The sequence below is a fragment of the Salmo salar genome, chromosome 16, assembly GCF_965601325.2.
Source record: "Salmo salar chromosome 16, fSalSal1, whole genome shotgun sequence".
Taxonomy (NCBI): Eukaryota; Metazoa; Chordata; class Actinopteri; order Salmoniformes; family Salmonidae; genus Salmo; species Salmo salar.
In genome coordinates, this window is record NC_138306.1 from 14567501 (window position 1) to 14582814 (window position 15314).

General features: G+C 43.9%; 1 protein-coding gene and 1 long non-coding RNA gene across 3 annotated transcripts in view; one reads left to right on the forward strand and one right to left on the reverse strand.

Annotated features, from left to right (window-relative positions):
* The window catches only part of LOC106573209 (engulfment and cell motility protein 3), a 32581-nt gene that overhangs the window by 9750 nt on the left and 7517 nt on the right, over positions 1–15314 (reverse strand). For both annotated transcript variants that reach the window (XM_014148031.3, XM_014148035.3), the window contains exons 3-15: positions 9417–9457; positions 9225–9297; positions 7509–7559; positions 7169–7338; positions 6207–6306; positions 5703–5854; positions 5379–5457; positions 4978–5028; positions 4652–4774; positions 4327–4449; positions 3897–4001; positions 3638–3746; positions 601–737 (exon numbers count right to left, since the gene is read on the reverse strand). In XM_014148031.3, the coding sequence (XP_014003506.1) occupies positions 601–737; positions 3638–3746; positions 3897–4001; positions 4327–4449; positions 4652–4774; positions 4978–5028; positions 5379–5457; positions 5703–5854; positions 6207–6306; positions 7169–7338; positions 7509–7559; positions 9225–9297; positions 9417–9457 (1314 nt within the window). The remainder of the gene's footprint in view (positions 1–600; positions 738–3637; positions 3747–3896; positions 4002–4326; positions 4450–4651; positions 4775–4977; positions 5029–5378; positions 5458–5702; positions 5855–6206; positions 6307–7168; positions 7339–7508; positions 7560–9224; positions 9298–9416; positions 9458–15314) is intronic.
* LOC123727790 (uncharacterized) lies at positions 5597–6567 on the forward strand. Its single transcript, XR_006759672.1, has 2 exons — positions 5597–5861; positions 6184–6567. It is a non-coding gene; the product is annotated as an uncharacterized LOC123727790 (long non-coding RNA).

Below are 15314 nucleotides of genomic sequence, written 5' to 3' on the forward strand. Positions count from 1 at the left end.
GAAAGCCCTTTCCTGTTTCAGCATGACAATGCCCCAGTGCACAAAGCAAGGTCCATACAGAAATGGTTTGTCAAGATCGGTGTGGAAGAACTTGACAGGTTGGCACAGAGCCCTGACCTCAACCCCATCGAACACCTTTGGAATGAATTGGAACGCCGACTGCGAGCCAGGCCTAATCGCCCAACATCAGAGCCCGACCTCACTAATGCTCTTGTGGTTGAACGGAAGAAAGTCCCTGCAGCAATGTTCCAACATCTAGTGGAAAGCCATCCCAGAAGAGTGGAGGCTGTCATAGCAACAAAGGGGACCAACTCCATATTAATGGCCATGATTTTGGAATGAGATGTTCGACGAGCAGGTTTCCACATACTTTTGGTCAGGTAATATACCTGCTAGCTACTTGTAGACATGCTCCCTGTACCCTTCAACTAGTCTGTTTCAAATGGCAAGAGGCTGTTTCTTGTACATTAGAGTTCAGTATGGGAAAAGGGTGAGATATAGGGTGAGAGTGAAATAGATGTGATGCTGAGACATGGGGTGGGAGTGAGACATGGAGAAAGAGTGAGCTATATGGTGACATTGCAGTGTGGGTTGTGTTACCTTGTCAAAGTCCTCCTGCGTGGCTCTCATCTCCTTCCAGGTCTTATTGAGCAGCTGGATGCAGATGCAGAAGAGCTCGTCCAACAGCTGGTCCTGAGCGAAGAAGATGGGGTGGTAGTCTGAACCTGTTTCTGAGGCTAGTGGTGAGAGAGTGAGAAAGTGAGAGTGAGATCTCACATTTTTCAGCATGTTTTTACAAAAATATAGATTTAGAGTCAGATAAACTTGGATTTTTCAGCAAGGACATATACAGGATACTACCCTCCACAACATGACCTTCACTGCAAATCAAAACTCTAAACCCACAACCTGATTTTGGACAAAATTACCTGGAAGGATTCATACTACCAAAGATTCTTATTTCCAAGCTATACAACAAATGCTCTGGGAAACAAACACAAACCTGAAAACACCATCCAACTTGGAACTGAGTAATGTTTAGTCTGAAGCTACATTTAAAGCCAAGAAGAAAAATACATTAGAATTATATATTTTACTTTATAAGGACTGAATGCTAAGATAAGGGGGGGGGTGTTAGCAATGGGTGGAAACTCACGATATTAGACAACGAGGACTCTGAGTCAGCCAACGTCAACCTGTACAAGTCAGGAACAGTAATGGTACAGGGCAACCCCAAACAGTTTCAGCTAGACTTTCACATAATAAAAGAGGTAGCTCAGCAGGATAACCTCTCTCTTGAGAAAGATATCCCCACCCTGAGAGTGTCAGACCAGACCTCTTCATTATTCAACCCCACAGACGAGCAACTCGAAGCGGAATGTCAAACCTCCCAGCACAGAGTACTTCTCCCTTATTAAAATGAAGGAAAAATTCACCCAGCTGGAGGTAAGGCAGGTGGAGCTGGAACAGCAGGTGAACACACTCCAGTCAGCATAAAAAAAAAATAGGCCAGCTCAACAACACCCCCTCAACCAGACCCGGAGAGCTGGAGGTGGAGAGAGACATATCTACACTCTGGACTGTGGTGAGACAACATCAACAGGAGAAAGAGCAGGAGCAGAAGAACAGAGCACTAGAGGAGAAGGTGAAAGTGCTCGAGGAGAAGGTGAGAACGATGACGTGTGACAGAACAACCCATAAGAGAGCTTGCCACCCCCGCAGAGAAGCCAGCAGAACAGCCCACCTCAGACCCTGACCAAAGTCTCGACACCACAGCAGAACAGTCTACCCCAGACCATAGCCTTCGACATCACAGTAGGACAGACAAATGAAGAACCCCAAGCCCAGGGGATCCCACCCCCTCTGAGCACCCCCCTGTCAGCCACCCTGATAGCCCTCCTGACAACCCCCCCACAGAGGACATACACAAGACACAGATTGTACTCCTTATGGACTCAAACGGGAAATATATACAAGAAAATGTACTTTTTCCCAAACGCAGTGTCTAAACTCTGGTGTCCAAACACCCAGCGTGCCCTAGACCTTCTGTCTGAGGACCAACACGGTTCACCTAGCCACATAATAACACACACACAGGCACAAATGACCTGAGAACACAGGAGAAAAAGGGTGGCCACAGCACTAAAGGCAGTATTTGAAAAAACGTATTCTACTTTCCCCAAAGCACAACTGGTTAACTTCACCCTGCTACCACGAAAATACTTCCACCTTGCTACCATACAGCGGGTAAACGCAAGTATTTCCTGTTGACGGTGACTCAAAAGCAAATGTTTTCCTGGCCCACCACGCCACCCTGGACTTGACCAGCCTTTACGACCAGGTCCACCTATACAAGGCAGCAGTGCACACCTTTGCCCATACCCTAAAGGACATCGCCCTCAACCGCAGCCCCAACACCTCACACAGGAGCAACAGATCAGCAGACACCCCATCCACACCAGCGAGACACCCCCCCCGACCTACATCCAGACACCCCCCCCCCCCCCCCCCCCCCCCGACCTACATCCACACCAGCGAGACACCCCCCCCTGACCTACATCCAGACCAGCGAGACACCCCCCCCCTGACCTACATCCAGACCAGCGAGACACCCCCCCCCCCCGACCTACATCCAGACCAGCGAGACACCCCCCCTGACCTACATCCAGACCAGCGAGACACCCCCCCTGACCTACATCCAGACCACAGAACAGAGCAATTCTCAATCACGAGGCATCAAAGCTAAAGGAAGTGAATAATATAAAGAAATGCTATAGATGGAAGGAACGTAGTGTGGGAACCTACCAAAAAACAATTAGGTATCAACAAATTCAATCCCTTTTAGACAACTTCCTGGACAAAATGTTTCACTATAATAGTGAAGGTGTAAACTTGGATTAGAAAACCTAAACAGTCTATTTGACCTCTCAGCTTCCTATCAAATCTAAACATTTCCAACATAAAACGGAAGAAAATTAACAATGACAAATGGTTTGATGAAGAATGCAAAAACCTAAGAAAGAAATTGAGAAACCTATCCAACCAAAAACAGAGAGACCCATAAAACCTGAGCCTTCACTATGGTGAATCACTAAAACAATACAGAAATACACTACGGAAAAAGAAGGAACAGCACCTCAGAAATCAGCTCAATGTAATTGAAGAACCCACAGACTAACCACTTCTGGGAAAACACTAAACAAACAACACGAATAGCTATCTATCCAAAATGGAGATGTATGGGTAAACCACTTCTCCAATCTTTTTGGCTCTATAACAAAGAACAAACAGCAAAAACATATACATGATCAAATACAAATCTTAGAATCAATTTTTAAAGACTACCAGAACCCATTGGATTCTCCAATTACATTGAATGAACTACAGGACAAAATACAAACCCTCCAACCCAAAAAGGCCTGTGGTGTTGATAGTATCCTCAATGAAATTACAAAATATACAGACCACAACTTCCTATACTTAAACTCTTTAACATCATCCTTAGCTCTGGCATCTTCCCCAATATTTGGAACAAAGGACTGATCACCCCAATCCACAAAAGTGGAGACAAATTTGACCCCAATAACTACCGTGGGATATGTGTCAACACCACATGTACTAGCTCAGGTTGACTTACGGGGCTCTCCGATGCTTAGGATCTCACACAGGATGAGAGTCAGCTGGATGCTGCTGCGGGCGAATGGACACTCGTGCTTATCCTCCCTACTGCTGTTCTCCAGAACAAACTAAGAGACAGAGAAGGGAAAGAAATTGTCATGAAGATGACATACCTACCTAACCCGCACCCTAACAAAGACCCATGTTAGTCCCTTTAACTCCCCCCCCCACACCCTCCGTTCCCTTGTTTTCTCTTCCCTTCCCCTCCCTATTTTCACCCTGCTGTAGGCATCGGGGTAGCAGGAGGCAAAGTGGGCCATGGTGTCTAGGGCCAGCAGTCCTGGAGGGGCCCGGAGCAGGTCCTGACCTGGGTTACTGTTGTTCTGGAGAGAGAGAGGACAGAACAGGGATAAAAACACCCTGTGTATGGTGGGAGATAATGACGAACGGTATAGATAAGAATAAGACTCAGACAAGTTTAGCAACTGTGAATGATTAATAGGAAGTGATAAGAGTGGAATCACATCGTCTGATAGCGGGGCAGTTATATCAACCAGCAATGGTTGGTATAGATGAGAATACGACTCAGTGGAAAGCAACAGCTTATTGTTGACAGTAAGTGATAGACGAGGTGAGTGAAGAGACAGAGGCCCAGTGAGGGGGACTAAATGAGGTGGTGGTAAGTAGAATCTCATGGAGTAGACTCACAGAGAAGCCCAGCTTCTTGAACTCCTTGGCGCAGAGAGAGCGTCGTTGCTCATGACTCAAGCTGTTCTCACTCTCCGTCTCAAAGGCTGCCTGCCGCAGGCCGTGTAGAATCTCCCTCTGGTCCTGGAGGAGGAAGGGGGAGGACAGGGGGAGGATAGGGATGTGGCCGATAACAGAGGGAGACAAAGAGGTAATGAGAAGGATGACTAAGTGGATTTCAAGGATACTTATTCAGCACTTCTCACAAAACTCCTCTCTCCTGGAGTGGGAAGAGACAGTGGTTTGCTGTGGTTGGGGGGGGGGGGGGGGGGGTCATCTAACTCACCTGGTTGTAGGAGTCCAGGGGCATCCTCATGCGAGGCTCCAGGTGGTTCAGAGTGACAGACTGGAGGACGTACAGGTAATGGGCCATCTCATCCCCCACGGAGGCAGAACTATGGATGATGTTCTGTGGGTCACAACAAACCATGAGGCACAGGTTCAAACCAGAGCAGTATTTACTATGGATAAAATGACTGAAAGGAGACTAAAAAACTAAAACAATTTCTGCTATAACGACAATTGTATTTTCCCCAACTTGATATTCGAAAGGGAGCAATGACAGTCAGGTATCATTGTACCTCAATCTTGGAACATTCAAAATGGCTTTACCTTATAGATGTACTGTCGAAGATTTTTCTTCCCTAGGAAGACAAACAGCTCCTGAAAAGCAAAGGTGTATGTTACTACCTGATAATTACCACTAGTACCATCAGTTATTAATAATTAAATGCAGTGACACTACTTTCCCCAGAAGGAGGCAGTAAAAGCTACACGGTCACAAATCAGGTCAGAGGGAGGGACACAGCAGGACTTTGCCCCCAGCTGCAGTGACATAACGGTCACATAAATCAGTCCAAAACCCTTTGTTTTGAACAGACTCACTCAGCCTGTTTAAACTGATTAAAGTGACTTGCACCTCACTCTGGAAACCAGGGCAGGCGAGGGGAAAGAAGAGAGAGAGAGAGAGCAAGGATAAAGAGAGAGAGAGAGAAAGAGATACCATTTTGTACCTGTCTGTCTGCATGTCCAGCTGTCTGTAGCAGAGCCATGAGGAGGGCCATGGCTTTGGTTTGAATCTGCTGGTTTGTCCTGGAATAAAGAGAGTATGGGTGGGCGTATGAGTGATGGGAGAGATGCGTTGTTTCGACAAAACAGTAGACTTCAGACACTGGGCAAGCTTAAAATTGCCTTTTTTCAGAGCTAGATTTAACTGTAAAATGATTTGGAGATGGGGTCTCTATGTTTGTAAGCATTTACAGTATAAGCGCGCTCATTCATTGGAGGTACTGCGGGTTGTTCGTTCCCACCATGCTACCCATGGACGACACACTTACACCTGCAGTTGTGAGAGCAGTCTCTCTAGAGTGACTTCCTGCTTGACCTGCTGGAAGAGGCTGCTGCTGCTCAGCACCATGCTCTCCAGGATGGCCAGGGACACCTGCTGGATGGATGCATCCAGCACCGTGGCATTGACGAAGCTGGCAATCTGAAAGGTACAATGAGTCAGAAACTATGCATGATGACTAGTGGTCACCAGAGCTCCTACAGACATTTCATCATGGTCAAAGGTTATACACATGAACATTATGGGTCCAGTTTTCCAGACCCAGATTAAGTCTAGTCCTGGCTTTAAAAATCACTCTCAGATGATTATATCTGAAAGCCCCTTTTAGTCCAGGACTAGGCTTAATCTATGTCCTGGAAACCGAACCTAAATGTATTGTCTAATTCCTTACATATCTTGAAATATATATATATCTTGAAATATCTCTCGTCCTCCACTCCAATATCTCTCGTCCTCCACTTTGTCTATAGGAGCCAATAGTTGAGGAACCTACCTTCTTGATGAAGACAGCAGAGAGGTTCTCCCATGATACAATCCCATGATCCATCAGCTCCATGAAGCCTGTCAGTGTGTGGGCCATGATCAGAGGGGCCCTTACAAACAAAACACAACACACACACAACTCTTAGACCAGAACATTAGAACATCATTGAATACAACCTTGACATAGAAAGCCACAGACACCACTGAGCATTTACACTGATTGGGTTCCAGGTGCCGATAAGAAGACTAAACCAGACTAAACCGTCCCAGGCTGAAACCTTTTCCCATGTTTGGTACGAGGGAAGGCCGTCATTGTAAATAAGAAGTTGTTCTTAACTGACTTGCCTAGTTAAATAAAAAGGTTAACAGAACGTGTTTCATGCCTTCACTGGGATTCAAGTGGTATAATTGATTCGTGGGAAAGTGTGTTTCCTAAACAAGGCATGATGGTACATCTTCAAAAGCATGACATCGGGCTCATATCCACGGCATCCCATTGGGACTCTGATAAACATCTTAACCCCATCACTAGCTATGCAACACAAAGCTGCAAATTCTTCATAGCCAATTCTCCATACCAATTCTATGTCCTTTTTTGACTCACATAATGCAACTGAAGAAACCAATTATAGCTTCCTTGAATTCCTCCATAGTAACTATGCTAACAGTGTGAGGAAAAGGTCAGACTCAGCCCATTCTTCACCCAGGAATGTGTTCCCACATGTGAGGAAATCACCTCATATCTCTTCACCAGCATCGATCAGAGTACAGCATTCCACTGCAGGCAGTGCAAATATATGCACATTCCCCCCACTCTACTATATAAGGTTAGTTAGAGGGAGAGTAGAGAGAGAGTGAAGGATTGTAGTGATGCATGTTATTGGGGAAAATTGGACAAACTGAGACAAAGACTCACAGAGACACACAGAGACGCACTGACACATATAGAGAGACATGGAGAAGGGAACTGACTCGTGAGCGTCCTCTACGATCTTCACCAGCAGAGAGTGGCCATTACGGCTGATAAACTCCTGAGCAAACGTGACATCAGTAGACACGCAGGCCAGCTGTTTCAGCGAATCACAGCGCACGTCTGAGTCGGAGCTCTGGATGCCCTTGTAGAGGTCCTCGGCACAACGGCCCTACCACACACACACACACACACACACACACACACACACCATAAAACCCCAGACAAAATGGACGAAGTAGTTATAATGATAATGTAATACAATTGTAATAGGCCTACATAGCGTGCAGACACACACAGTCATGAGGGGATTATCTATGTTAGGCTCGTTTGCAGACTCACCGGTGCCTTGGTCAGACGGAGAATGCAGCCATTCTTTATGTCCAGACGGTTCTAGAACGCAAAAGGCCACAGAGAAGACAATGACACACAGTCATACAGGCAATAAAGACTGACTTAGAAATGGCTTAGACTGATTACTGTTTTCAAACTGTACTAAGGGACATAATTATAAAGTGAGAGAGGGCGAGCGAGCGATAGGAGAGAGAGAAAAAAAGAGAGAGATTGATTTAGTTTCAGATGAATAGCCCAGGAAATAGCTCAACAGCTCTCCACAGACACAGACACCCACAAACGCAAAAATAGACTTGCTTTCTAATTTGACATGCTGTGACGCCGTTGACGCTTGCAGCCCATCTGTTCTCTCATTAACTCCTGTGCGTTCTAATTCCAGTGTGTACACGCTCGTTCACGCGAGTAAAAAACACCTTGTGTTTGAATTGGGCATTGGGATCAATATCATGCCAAATGTATTGTGAACTCGCAGCATGCATTTTGTATTCGTGTATCATGATCTGTACAAATAAGTACCAATCCACAATTGTAAATCACTTTCCACAAATGTAAATCACTATCCACAAACAAACACCTTTTGATTTGCATTTGTAAATGGATATATTGCATTCGAATATTTTTATAACTGCAGATATGCAGGTAATTTCCAAGGGCCTCGAGTAAAATGACTGCCATGAAGACAAAAGGTTATCACGCGTAGAAAGTGAGATGTAGTCGTTGTTCCCCTTGCTCTGCGAGGGCCGTGGCTTTTGTGGAGCGATGGGTAACGATGCTTTGATGGTGACTGTTGCCGATGTGTGCAGAGGGTCCCTGGATCAAGCCCAGATTGAGGCGAGGAGAGGGACGGAAGCAATACCGTTCCAAAGTCTGAGCCCATATCCTCCCCTCTACCTTTTGCATGCCTCTCCTGGCGAAACAGTTAGAGGCCTCAGGAATACTTATGTCTCCTTAAATGCTCATCGTCTGTGCAACATTGAGACAGCGGATGGATTATAATCACTTACAATGTATGACATATCCTTCACATGTAGAGGTGCTATCAAACTGGCCAGCTAATTCAACTAGTTGGGTGATGAACGGGTGTACACCTCAATAGTGTTGCAAATATTGAGTCCTCTAGGGCTGGGGTTTCGATTATTTACGTTGGACGTACTATGGTTACACATATGGTTAACATATTATAACTTCAGCAGCCTTGAAAAGGTAGGCATCAACAGTGCCAAACGAGAGGCTGCCAGCGATTTATAGAAACCGCTTTCTATGGGTACAAAACTTTTTTATACAAATATAAAATCACTTTCAACGCGTGAGAACTATTTGTATTTTTCTTGTCGTCAAATCCCTGCCAAAAGTCAGGTGACCTAAGCGCTTCCAAATATGGAGTTGCAGGTTTGCCATATCTGTCATGTTTGCGCATGTCTCTCCTACGTGCACATTTTTATGGCAGTCATTTTACTTTAAGCCCTTGGAAATGACCTGCATTGCCCCTGGTCGAGGGGTGTGTTTGACCTCTCCATAGGTCACCAGCTTAGTTTTGCTCCAACAGCTACCCACACCCAGGTCACTGGCGTTGATGACATTTCAGACATCACTGGCATGACAGGCAAGTTACAGTACAGAAGCTACACACTGGACAGCCAGAGAGACCTGTTTGTTCACAGACAGCCTCCGTGATCACAGAAAAACAAAGATCGATCAACTCACAGATTCAGTGATGTAGGTCTGAACACCGTCGGCATACTGGAGGGAGTAGTTGTCAGGGCCCGGAAGATTCCACCTTAAACACAGTCATCATAGCCACTGTAACTACCGCAACAGGACAAAGTAGTTGCTTGAACTCCACAAGAACAGCATTAGGTCAAATAGAAAGGTCTTTTTAAACGTGAACACACTTACCCATCACAAACCTCCTTTATTACGGCAGAAAGGGGCTTTTTCTGTCAGAAGACAAGATAGATGTGATCAATGAGCAGCAGAAAGTAGGAACTGATTTAGATATCATGCCTTCATTTTGTAAACCACGGTGGAACTATAGTACACCAGTCCCATGACCCGAGCCTGCTGATCCTAGATAAAAGCTTTGAGTTTACTTCCTCTATGCTGTTAACTAATGTATTTGAGGCAGCATGGAAATTCAGTGCATTGAATAAATAAGAGGCAAACTACTCCAAAGTCTACACATCAATTGCCCTGTCATTTGTGGTATACATGGTGGTCAACCAATCAAAAGTTTTGGTGTACTGTGGTAGACCTGTCGCTGCCCTGTAATTAGTGATGTGTTGGGGGTCAACTAATCAGAGGTTTTTGGTGAGGTCTGGTAGTCCAATAGGAGTGATTTTGAGGGGCTTGCGGTTAGTTATTTTCTCCCATGAAATGTCTACAGAACCAGCCTGTTCACAAATCCTGGACATTACATTAAAGTTTTAAGGGTCACTCTCTAACTCCAAGAACATTCTGTGGTACTGCTGAAGTACTAAACATCTTAATATCAAGTGTTAAGTACAGTACCAGTCAACAGTTTGGACACACATACTCATTCAAGGCTTTTCCTTTATTTGTACTATTTTCTACATTGTAGAATAATAGTGAAGACCTCAAAAATATGAAATAACACATATGGAATCATTTAGTAACCCCAAAAAATTTAATCAAACTACTTAATATTTGAGATTCTTCAAAGTTGCCTTGATGACAACTTTGCACACTTGGCATTCTCTCAACCAGCTTCATGAGGTAGTCACCTGGAATGCATTTCAATTAATAGGTGTGCCTTGTTCAAAGTTAATTTGTGGAATTTGTTTCTTTCTTAATGCCTTTGAGCCAATCAGTTGTGTTGTGACAAGGTAGGGGTGGTATACAGAAGATAGCCTATTTAGTAAAAGTCCATATTATGGCAAGAACAGCTCAAATAAGCAAAGAGAAATGACAGTCCATCGTTACTTTAAGACATGAAGGTCAGTCAGTGTGGAAAATATTAAGAACTTTGAAAATTTCTTCAAGGGCTGTTGCAAAAACCATCAAGCGCTATGATGAAACTATCTCTCATAAGGACCGCCACAGGAAAGGAAGACCCAGTTCAAGTAACAGACACATCGCAGCATCAACTGTTCAGAGGAGACTGCGTGAATCTGGCCTTCATGGTTGAATTGCTGCAAAGAAACCACTACTAAAAGGACACCAATAAGAAGAAGAGACTTGCTTGGACCAAGAAACACGAGCAATGGACATAAGACCGGTGGAAGTCTGTACTTTGGTCTAAATTTGAGATTATTGGTTCCAACCGCTGTGTCTTTGTGAGACACAGAGTAGGTGAATGGATGATCTCCGCATGTGTGGTTCCCACCGTGAAGCATGGAGGAGGTGTGATGGTGTGGGAGTGCTTTGCTGGTGACGCTGTCGTGATTTATTAAAGAATCAAGACACACTTATGCAGTATAGATACCACAGCATTCTGCAGTGATATGCCATCCCATCTGGTTTGCACTTAGTGGGACTATCATTTATTTTTCCAACAGGACAATGACCCAGAACAAACTTCCAGTCTGTGTAAGGGCCATTTGACCAAGAAGGAGAGTGATGGAGTGCTGCATCAGATGACCTGGCCTCCACAATCACCCAACCCCAACCCAATTGAAATGGTTTGGGATGAGATGGATCGGAGAGTGAAGGAAAAGCAGCCAACAAGTGCTCAGCATATGTGGAAACTCATTCAAGACTGTTGGAAAAGCATTTCTCATGAAGCTGGTTGAGAGAATGCCAAGAGTGTGCAAAGCTGTCATCAAGGCAAAGGGTGACCACTTGTTTTTTTTGCCACTTTTTCTTCCCAATTTGTGGTATCCAATTGATAGTTACAGTCTTATCCCATCGCTGCAACTCCCGTACGGACTCGGTAGAGGCAAAGGTCGAGAGCCGTGTGTCCTCCGAAACACAACCCCGCCAAGCTGCACTGCTCCTTGACACACTGCACGCTTAAGCCAGCCACACCAATGTGTCGGAGGAAACACCGTACACCTGGTGACCGTGTCAGCGTGCATGCGCCCGGGCCCGCCACAGAGCGCGATGGGACAAGGACATCCCGGCCCGGTAGCGGCCGGCTGCGACACAGCCTGGTATTGAACCAGGATCTGTAGTAACGCAGCTAGCACTGCGATGCAGTGCCTTAGACTGCTGTGCCACTCGGGAGGCCCAAAGGGTGGCTACTTTGAAGAATCTAAAATATATTTTGATTTGTTTAACACTTTTTTTGGTTACTATGATTCCATATGTGTTATTTCATAGTTTTGATGTCTTCCCTATTACTGTACAATGTAGAAAATAGTAAAACATGAATAACCCTTGAATGAGTAGGTGTGTCCAAACTTTTGACTGGTACTGTATATCTTTGAACGGATAAAACATACTGTAAGTGATTGCATAAACAACTCAATCTTTGGACGCTTAATTGAGGTTTTGAACGGATACGATAAATGGATATAATTTAAAAAAACGTTTAAATGTTTTTAACTTCAATGAAGTAGTAGAGGGACAGTTACAGATCCACTCGACCGAGAAGGGTAACTGGAGTAAGGTTGGCATCCTGGAGATGTTCCTGGGCTGCATCGCCATGGCACTCATCGTGCAGCTCAAGTCCGATCAATCTTTTATTGCTAGTGCTGAGCAATTAACCGACATTTCGGTTAAATTAAATTGTATTTATTTAACTAGGGAAGTCAGTTAAGAACAAATTCTTATTTATAATGACGGCCTACCAAAAGCCAAAAGGCCTCCTGCGGGGACAGGGGCTGGGATGAAAAAATATTTTAAAAAATATATAGGACAAAACACACACATCACGACAAGAGACAACACAAGACTACATAAAGAGAGACCTAAAGACAACAACATCGCAAGGCACCAACAAATGACAACAGAGCATGGTAGCAACACAACAGCAGCACAAAACATGGTACAAACATTATTTAATTCTTTTTTTTTCTTCTGTGAACTCGATGTGCAGTTTCTGTAGAGATAAATCAGATCAAGGCTGAACTGTGCGATGTAGTTGGGAGTTGTAGTTTTCCAACAGGGCAATATTCTACATAGTTTAGCACAGAGGTGGTAATTAACTACAATGACCATAATCCACTGTGGGCCCACGTTTAACTTGTCCTGTCTGTGCGGAGACAGACAGGACAAGCAGGTGCTTCACAAGCCTGAAAAGACATGATCTAAGCAGTCATAAAAGTATGCCTTATCTACTTTGAAGAACTAATAAAATAGTGATATTGTCAGACAGAATAGGCAGCAGTTCTATAGAGATAAGATGGTAACTTGGAATTAAATAAAGTCATCAAATATTTTATTAAAGTAAAGCAATGTGAATAGTAAATAAATTATGGTTAATAAGTGATACGCGGTAATGGGCAGTCAAAACCATCATGGAACTTTTATTCATTGTTTTATTCAGTGTTGTTAAAGCGTTCAACCCATGATAACAATGACTGAGAAATCGGATTATCTCGAGGGAAAATCAAGGCGGAACTACATTATTGTGGTCAGAATTGCAAAATCTCCACGAGACCTGGACGGAGTCTGAGGATAAAGTGAAGGAAATGATCTCGAAGAATTTTAAGATGAACCACAGGCAGATTGAGGTGTCGTGCGCCAACAAGATTGGGAAACCCTCCACCGGCCCAGGTGACAGGCCCTAGTGGTCAAGTTCCTGAGGTTCAAGGACAAGGTAGCTGTTCTGGAAAGAGCCAAGAAATTGAGAGGAACGTACATCTTCCACAACGAGGACTATCCTGAAGCTGTGCGCCAGAAGAGAAAATAACTTATCCGCTATGACAGGCACATTGTCCACCCTCCCTACCAAAAGCCTGGAAGGGATGACAGCCAAGCCTATGGGTTAGTAGCTTCAACCCCACTGCAAACACACAAACTGTTTATGGACTGCTTAATGTTTTTTTTTCTCTTGCTTTGTTTGTTCTTTTCCATATTATTTCCATCTCTGAGAAGTACCCAGGAAAGGGCTGAAAAATAGCCCATATTAATATTTGTAGCCTTAGAAATAAGGTTAATGAAATCAATAACTTGGTAACATTCATATATTAGCCATTTCTGAGACTCACTCAGATAATTCCTTTGATGATACAGCAGTAGCAATACAAGGATAACATCTATAGACAAGACAGTAATGTTTATGGGGGAAGTACGTATGCAGACCCTTTACTAAGTACTTTGTTGAAGCACCTTTGGCAACGATTACAGCCTCAAGTCTTCTTTGGTATAACGCTACAAGCATTGCACACTTGTATTTGGCTGTGTGCTTAAGGTTGTTGTCCTGTTGGAAAGTGAACCGTCGCCCCCCTCTGAGATCCTGAGCACTCTCTGTACTTTGATCTGTTAATCTTTCCTTCGATCCTGACTAGACTCCCAGTCCCTGTCGCTGAAAAACATTCCCATAGCATGATGCTGCCACCACGCTTCACTGTAGGGATGGTGACAGGTTTCCACCAGACGTGACGCTTGGCATTCAGGTCAAAGAGGCATTCAGGCCATCTTAGTTTTATCAGACCAGAGAATCTTGTTTCTCATGGTCTGAGAGTCCTTTAGGTGTCTTTTGGCAAACTCCAAGCGGGCTGTGATGTGCATTTTACTGAGGAGTGGCTTCTGTCTGGCCACTCTACCATAAGGGCCTGATTGGTGGAGTGCTGCAGAGATGGTTGTTCTTCTGGAAGGTTCTCCCATCTCCAAAGAGGAACTCTGGAGCTCTGTCAGTCAAACCGATTGCTCAGTTTGGCCAGGTCTAGGAAGATTCTTGGAGGTTCAAAACTTCAATTTAAGAATGATGGAGACACCTGTGTTCTTGGGGACCTTCAATGCTGCAGAAATGTTTTGATACCCTTCCCCAGATCTGTGCCTCGCCACAATGCTGTCTCGGAGCTCTTCGGACAATTCCTTCGACCTCATGGCTTGGTTTTTGCTCTGACATGCACGGTCAACTCTGGGACCTTATATAGACAGGTGTGTGCCTTTCAAAATCTTGTCCAATCAATTGAATTTACCACAGGTGGTCTCCAATCAAGTTGTAGAAACATTTCAAAGGCTAATCAATGGAAACAGGATGCACCTGAGCTCAATTTCAAGTCTCATAGCAAAGGGTCTGAATACTTATATAAATAAGGTATCTGTTTTTTTTAATACACATACATCCATCCATCCAAAAATACATACAGTGCATTCGGAATGTATTCAGACCCTTGACTTTTTCCACATTTTGTTACTTTACAGCCTTATACCAAAAGGGATAAAATAAACAATTTTCCTCATCAATCTATACACAATACCCCATAATGACAAAGCAAAAACAGTCTAGAATTTTTTGCAAATGAATAAAAAATAGCTTATTTAAGTATGTATAACTTCTGTATGACAGACGCCTTTAGTTTGAGGTCTAATTTAATATTTTATCATTTCTGCCCTCCGAATTCATATTCGTTATATAAATAGGCCTGTTTAATTTTGTCTGGCTTGCCGTTCCAAATAAAATTGAATCTTTTTTGTTCATATAATTAAAAAAAACAGGTCTGTAGGTGTAGGCAAGACCATAAGCAAATGGGTAAATTGGGATATGAGTAAATAATTAATTAGGGTGATTTTCCGCAAGTAGACAGGTATTTTCCTTTCCACGGTAGCAAGATTTGATCTATTTTTGCTAACTTTCTATTAAAATGTATTGTAGTGAGATCATTTCTTTCTTTCGGGATATGAATACAGAGTATGTCCACATCACCGTCAGACCATTTTATTGGT